Below are 7,500 nucleotides of genomic sequence, written 5' to 3'. Positions count from 1 at the left end.
CTGCATAGTTGTTATACAGCAATTGGCAAAAGAAGAAGATGCATCGGAACGATAACAAACCAGCTGAATCATACATTTTTCATCACAAAAACGCAGAAAATTCAATAAAAATCAAAGCGAACGTAAGCGTTGAAATAGAACAAGAACAATGAAACAAATGGGAAGCCGAACAAGCAAGATGGAGCAGATAGGAACCATCGTGTTAACAGACAGAACAAAGAAAATTATTTAGCAAATAGATGAATCTCTCTCTCTCACCCACTCTCTCTTTCTCTTTTCGAAATACTCAGCAGCTACAACACCACTAGAAGGCTAACCCAATGTTCATAACCGATGCACACAGTGTTAAGACTTACTAATTCGCTGCATTATCGTACTAACCTTCAAGTACCAATTTCTTTACGTACGATACCAGAAAAACAGGAAGACGAGAGCAAAGTTTGTGCAAATCAAAAATTGTGAAACACAATCGTGTCACAATAAGACGAACAACATCAAAAGTGTTACGTTCAGACAGCGCGACAAAGCATTACTGCGACTAGGAAGAAACTAAAACAAAACAACCAAGCTTTCTGGTATTTTGCACTTATTTGTCTTTAAGATAGGACGACAGGAAGTGAAAAATGGGCGTAGCACACCTACTGGCGGCTTACTGTTCCGCTCCTTGGAATGTCAGTAACGTAATAAGGAAAGAAACATGAAACTATACGCTTGTGTAAAACACGCACCAACAACTCTCGCCTATTATTCCCAGCAAAAGCTAAAACAAATTAGAAAACAAACGCCCTCCCTTTTTCTATACTCTGGTATTCTCTGCTTAGTCGAAGAAAGGGTCAAAGCCTTGCCTGGCTAGCAATAAACGCCAGGTTGCCATAGAGGGCAGCGCCACGCTAAGCCGGTAATCTGAGCTTTTACACCCTCTTCCATGATCTTTAAGTCTTCATCACCATCATCATCATCATCGTACGTAGGATGGCATGGTAGTTCATTTCCATTATGTTCCCTGTTGTTTCCTAATTACTTTCGGAACTTCTTCGCTGCTGTCCACTAGCAAAACTGATCCAGTTCAACCTCTCTATCATCCTTCATCCCTTTGCGTGTAAGTAGTAGTTGCAGATAGTTAAACGAAATAGTAGCTTGAAATAATGTTGTCTCCCTGGTGAAGAACGATGGTGGTGGTTTGTTACTTTCTCCTCTCACTTCTCTCTGTTGATGTTTGCGCTGTTCCTTATTGTTGCCGCAATTTCAAACACAATTTCTGTCGCGAAACATTTTTACGCGATTTTTCATGATTCCAGTGTAACGAAACCCAAAGAACAAAAGATACAAAATTCAACAGATCATTATGCAAATCATTGAGTAGAAACCATTCTCGAGGCGTTACTTGTTTATGCTGGCCAACACGTACGCTCAAGGGGGTGCGGGGCAAGATGACCGTAGCATCGCAACACAGATCAACAACCAGCCGTCTGTGTGTTTGGAGTGCATATACCGCTAGGCTCATCGGTCTGTCGGTATCGGCTGCCGAAAAAAGGGAATTGAATTGTTTTATTCGTCGAAATAGGGTTACTTGTTCCGTTCGGTAACAATATGGAATATATCGGTTCCCGTAAGATAGAAGAGAAAATCATGCGTTACAATTTCGTTAATTTTGTGGTTTACTTTTAAATAAAATGTTACGTTACGATTAATCGAATGCATTCAAACCGGAGCAGTACGCGAAGCAGTGGACAAGAAAAATCATGAAAAATTATTATACATTGTATGAATGAATTTTTGATAATCTAATTATATGTATTTTTGAATTGTATTTTATCGTGGAGTAAAAAGAATATAAATATGTACCTATAACAAAAAAAAAGTGAAATAAAATTAAAATCTACTGAAAAACGTCCGTTTGCGCAACAACTCCTTTTCTGTGGCATGTACGCTTATCGCTTGGCGGCCGAACGACGACTACAGTCACGGACATGACGAAAGATGGTCTCAATCTTGGGTCTGAGGTCAGTTAGTGAGTAAGCCTCTCTGTTTGACTGGCCTTCATCGACTCAAATCTTGCGTGTCTCGAACGCACGGATGCTCGAAATAGAAATTGAATCCCGGCCTGCAGGAGGACGCAGCGTGGCCATACATATTACTAGACGCGTATTCAAATAAACAACATTCATCTATTACTATAATCACTCAGCCCTATTAGCGCACCAGTTCGCCTAAATTCGTGGGCCCATTCTGACTCACCAGTGATTCATATTTCACTCAAATGCTCTGTATCTTATGCATCAGTTTCTCTACAGTAGCCACTAGCTATTGTTGAAGAAGCTGCCCGGAACGGGCGCCTTCGCACTGCATTGCGGAACGTGACAGAAAGGTAACGATGCATTTGCACAGGGGCCACACCACCACGTCGTCAGCACTTTAAAGCGATTGGGTCGGTCATGAACAAAAGATGCCATATCAAGCAATGCACGTAAGAGGTCGTCGCGAAATGCGCCAGTAACAGTATCAAGACGTAGTAATTCCAATCAGCAGATTGAAAAGGATAGAGCACTACATCACGAACGCATCTAAGTTGTCGCGTGATAAAGAACGATTATCCGGCCACCGTTAGAACAGTGCACACGACTTGCTGGTGAATAGGGGGAGTGGCAGGCTTCCGGTGGACATACAGGCGCCATGCTAGAATTACTGGGTATAGCTTTAAACTAGCGCTCTAATCACAACTCACAACTCGGTTCTATCGATTAATGACCCCCACTCTCGCCGAGCGACCGGTCCCGGTGTACTAATAAACACAAATTTGCCAACCTTCCTACCTACCTTGTGAGTGGTCCCGTCGTATCGCTGACCGCTTTCAGGGACATCCTAAGCTGCCGGTGGAATGTACCGAGTATCGATTCTCGTCTGCGCCCCGTCACCGGATCCCGGCCCGTACTGTCAACGGTTTGCTGCGTTTTCCCCGTTTCCGGATCAACCGTCACTAGCAGATCTTTGACGGTGTTGCCATCACTGGTCACGACGGCCGGACCGATAATGATCGGCTTATGTGTGCTGTTCGAATCGTCCAAAAGCTTTGTCCAGCATGCAGCCCCATCACCATCCTGCGGTGTACGCTCCGATGAACGAACGTCTTCCAGCAGCTTCGTCATTGTTAATCCGAGGCCAACGAGTGTGTATCACTTTCCAAAATGTCACTTTTCTTTGCTCACTATCCTATCCTATCCTGGAAAGAAACAGCAAGGAAGAACAGATTCTTATTAATGTTTGTTTACTACAGGCTCTAGAAATAGTAGATACTCAACGATAACCCTCCGCAAAGGAAGTTTGTTGACCGTGACACATTGATTGCTAATGATCGTGGAAGAGCTGCGCGAATCGAATTGCATTCGATCACCAAGACTGCTGATTACATGACGCCCACAAACCATAAACCCTTAATAGCTCGATTGACCCTTAGACACCCCGTCGCCGTGTGGTAAGTGCTGCTGTAGACCTACACTATCCTTGGCATAGAACTGATTACCGCAACTGACGAGGCTAAGCGATCACGAGCAAATTCTTGCAACCGTTCGAATGCCATGCCGTCCAGTAATAGTACCGTCTCCCTGACCGGGCCGGACGATTGCTTACTCACTAGAACGTTATGCCAACGATTTGTACATGGCGATACGTAACATCGAAGACCATGGCAAGTGTCCGAGATACTCGTGCAAAGACGCCAAGCAGTAATTTAGCTGCTCTAACCCAGGCAATGGTGTTTTTGGATAGTGGTGCTTCAAGCAACATTCAAGCTGTGGCGCCTCCATCCGGATGTGTTCCTTCTTGCTTTACTCGTCCCCTAATACCCTTCCATAAACCAGCTGTAAGATAAGTGTGATCGTTGTTCTCACCTGGTAATCGGACATCTCAGACACGCTTATCAGATGAGCCTTTGTCAAGAGTAGTGCTCCTTGCACTTGCTCCATGTTACATCAGGGCACGTATGGTTTGATCAAGATCAGACAAAGTGCAAAGACAGCGTACTAGGTCGCCAGATGTGCTGGCGGGTGGCAGGAGGGTAAACAACCATTTCAACAAAGGCACCTACTCTCTGCCGATCTGGCGAGTGCAACGTGTGTTCCGCCTTTCAGATGTCGTTTGCTATCCGTACGCCAGAGAATGCCGGACGATTCAAACACAAGCCCACCATTTCCTACAAGCGAGCAAACGAACGAACGAACGAACGGAATGGCTCATGAAAAGGTGACAACCTCTTCAATCGCGGCCATTGCTGCCCGTTCGTCTGCATTCGACAGACACTGGCCACTCGCCACACCGGAAATGTCACTTAACTTTCGAAATCCTAACTCCATTTCACGATACACCCATCCGGGAGCGAAACGAAAGCATCGCATTGCGGGTCCACGTTCTGTGTGGTGATCACGATTGTCCTCTCTTTTTTGCCGCATCGCAGAAAATACCGCGCTCGGTGCAATTACAGCATTACCAAGGGTCCCGGATTACGTCACGGTGGATAACTGGGTGTCAGATTTTCCGTTTGCCAGCCATCGATCAATCATCGATTAATTACGTGAAGGTGTCGCTGTCCAACACCTCGCTTACTCTCTCTCTCTCTCTCTCTCTCTCTCTCTCTCTCTCTCTCTCTCTCTCTCTCTCTCTCTCTCAGACGCAGCAGCGGCCGCGAGGTCATTAAAACCAAGGCCAGCACCGCGACATTGCAATCACAGCGAGGAGTGGAGGAATCCTCCTCCTGCACCCCCCCCACCCAGCGCGATCCGTCAACGATTGGCGATCGCGAGCACGAATGCGTCTCTGTGGATGGCGGTCACCCTCACACATGACGGGTTGTTGTGACGAGGCAAGGGGTTGTGGCAGTACATTGCAATCGGTGGGGAGGGGGGGGGGGAAACCTACGCCAAATGAATCACCCACGGTGCACGGCAACAGAGCAGAGAGGCGTATAAGGCGTGCAGAAAATAATTACCGCCATCCTGTGCACTAGTAGCTCGTTGCATCCGACCGCGAGCACCCCACCGCATCATGTTCGTTCATTCTTTCGGCGATGGCCAACAAGTAATTGCTAGTTCAACCAATGCTCGTCGTTTTGCAAAATGACAAAAGATTAACTCGACCACAGACCGACCGCATACGCTACGCAGCAGCAGCACCAGCTCTAATCTATAGATTCCGCGCTGTTTTGTCATCAGATCTCGTGATCGTCGGTCATCTCGTTGCAGTCGTTCGATTAGAGGACATAGACGACACCAAGGGCACCAATAGGGCTTAGCTGTAGTTCTGTGCTTCACGGATTGTTGCATAATGTGTTGCATACTGCACCACATGTTCCAGGTGAGCGTCGTGTACCTGTGTGTGCTGGGTGGTGATGGCTTTTCGAACGAGAAAATTGTTTTTTAATTATTCATCCGATCCGGGGCTCTGGCACAATGGAATGGCAGGAATCTTGATCACGTTCCATCTCATGCTGATGTAACCTCGCTACAGCACAAAGTAAATTCTAACAAAGTAAAGTATGGGATAAAGCAATTCTAACGCTCGTTTTATGGCACTTGGCGGTAATAAGCGTCGCTAAAATCCCCGGTCCTCCCTTTCGCACAGTGCAACAGTTTTACTGATACAAGCGGGCTTGGGATTTTGGGAATCACGCCATAACAAGACGTACCAGCCGACGACGGTGACAATGGCCGGCGGGAATGGATTAAAAATAAACCAACATAAAAAGAGTGGCAAAAACAACACGCATCATCATCAGTCGCACAATAAAATCAGCGGAATCAGCTCGAAACAGAGGAACCGCCCGCCCCGGGGCGTGAAGAAGGAGGAAGGAAAGGTTTGGTATTATTTTTAGGCGTTATACCCCACACGTACATCGCGCTCCTCCGCCTTACGCCGACGATCGAGTGCTAATAACTTTTTTATGTATTTGCGACGTCCTAGCAGCGACCAGCGCGAAGTGACATTGGCCCGCCCGGCGAGGATGGCGTGGCTGTCACCGCCTGCGATGGTCGATTGACTTCTGCCTCTGCTTTGCTGGCTTCTTTGGCCTTTTTCGCGCCGCTTCATTGCTCTTGATCGTGTCCTCTGCTCATGCGACGCCGCCATGCTGCCGATCAAGAGGTCACATGGCTCGATTGGTGGTGGTAGGCTAGGGTGGTACCTATTTACCCATTCCGTACGTCACGTTCCACCACCAAGTGCATCCAAAATACATGCTTCCGGGCGCGATGTCAAAATGTAAACTACTCTTCCCTTCACAATAAACCAGATCGCTCGCTGTTCTTGTATGAGAAGTTCGGCGACCAAATAAACAACGCACCGCAGCTTGTATACCGTGCTTCCGCTACACTAGCCACGACACGGTCGCCAGTCCATGTGGCAAAAGACCATAACTGTCACTCCGGAATACAGGTCTTTGCCGTGAACACGTGTTTTCCGTAAAATACCAATACCACCCCTATCCGCGGGTCCCCGGACCGTTACCCAGTAACGCATCGTTTCGCATCATCTTTTTGGAGCCAAAAGACGATGAAGGCGGCCAAAAATACAGACCATTGATGATGATCTCGTTTCGCACGGAAAGTGTTTGTAGTTGTGGTCGATAAAAAGGAAATAAACACAAACAAATGGGTGTGCGAAGAGACGGGACGGGTGGGATGCTCCAACTAAGAATATATAATTATATTTTTCCAAGTCTTGCGCATCCGTTCTGATGTCACGTGCCGAGAAATAGTGGAGATCCACTCGTCGGGATCGGCTCCGTCTCGCGAAATTTTGCGCAGCTGCTCTACCATCGCGCAGGACGGACTTGGAGCCATTCTTGTGAATGATCGTTACGATTTAATAGTTTGGCTCGGTCCATAAGGAACCGAGGAGCAAACATTTCTGATGAGCTTATGTAATGTGTTAATAGAAATGATGATCTAATAACTACTCCATTAAACGATTGATTTGTAGATCATTTCTGCGCAATTCATTACTTTTCTATAATTTCCTGCTCCTCTTCTTCGTCTTCTTGATCACTCCGCTGAGGAAAACATTATTGAAATGTAAACCAACCACCACCACTTCCAGGGGCATCGACAGGACACCGATCACTCGCTTAGCGCACGTGATCCTCTAGCATCGTGGAGCCGGACCGTTTGAAAGATGATACCATCGGCCACATGTTTCATGCGAAGCGTCTTTTGGAGTACCTTGTGCTGTTGCTAGACAGCACACGCCGCTGCGGAGGACAAAGTATGGCCACTGCTGTTGCTCAAACTCAAACATCGCTCATCTTCCCTCTGATAATGGCAAACGCAGCACGACAACCCGCTGCTCCCTGGCAGAAAAAAAAGTAACCTGACGCACGTGTCGTCTTATGTTGCGGGGGACGCATTTAAGCCCATGCATTCCATGTTTGTGCACGTCACGGCGACGTCTGACAAGACAAGATAATCCTTCACTTGGCAGCCCCCGGCAGTCCGGCCGGCCGGTAGGTTGGCC

The 7,500-nt window shown here is 47.1% G+C and overlaps 2 protein-coding genes across 3 annotated transcripts in view; both read right to left on the bottom strand.

The window, feature by feature from the left end:
- LOC126569751 (G protein-activated inward rectifier potassium channel 3-like) overlaps positions 1–7,500 on the bottom strand; it is a 66,104-nt gene that overhangs the window by 56,467 nt on the left and 2,137 nt on the right. The gene's annotated exons all lie outside the window — the stretch shown is intronic.
- The window catches only part of LOC126569749 (G protein-activated inward rectifier potassium channel 3), a 60,456-nt gene that overhangs the window by 51,016 nt on the left and 1,940 nt on the right, over positions 1–7,500 (bottom strand). For both annotated transcript variants that reach the window (XM_050227043.1, XM_050227044.1), the window contains exon 2: positions 2,818–3,220. In XM_050227043.1, coding sequence (XP_050083000.1) covers positions 2,818–3,146 — 329 coding nt within the window. In that variant the 5' untranslated portion in view covers positions 3,147–3,220. The remainder of the gene's footprint in view (positions 1–2,817; positions 3,221–7,500) is intronic.

The sequence above is a fragment of the Anopheles aquasalis genome, chromosome 2 (genome assembly GCF_943734665.1).
Source record: "Anopheles aquasalis chromosome 2, idAnoAquaMG_Q_19, whole genome shotgun sequence".
Lineage (NCBI taxonomy): Eukaryota > Metazoa > Arthropoda > Insecta > Diptera > Culicidae > Anopheles > Anopheles aquasalis.
The sequence above is the reverse complement of the archived record's forward strand: the minus strand, read 5'-3'. Positions and strand labels throughout refer to the sequence as shown.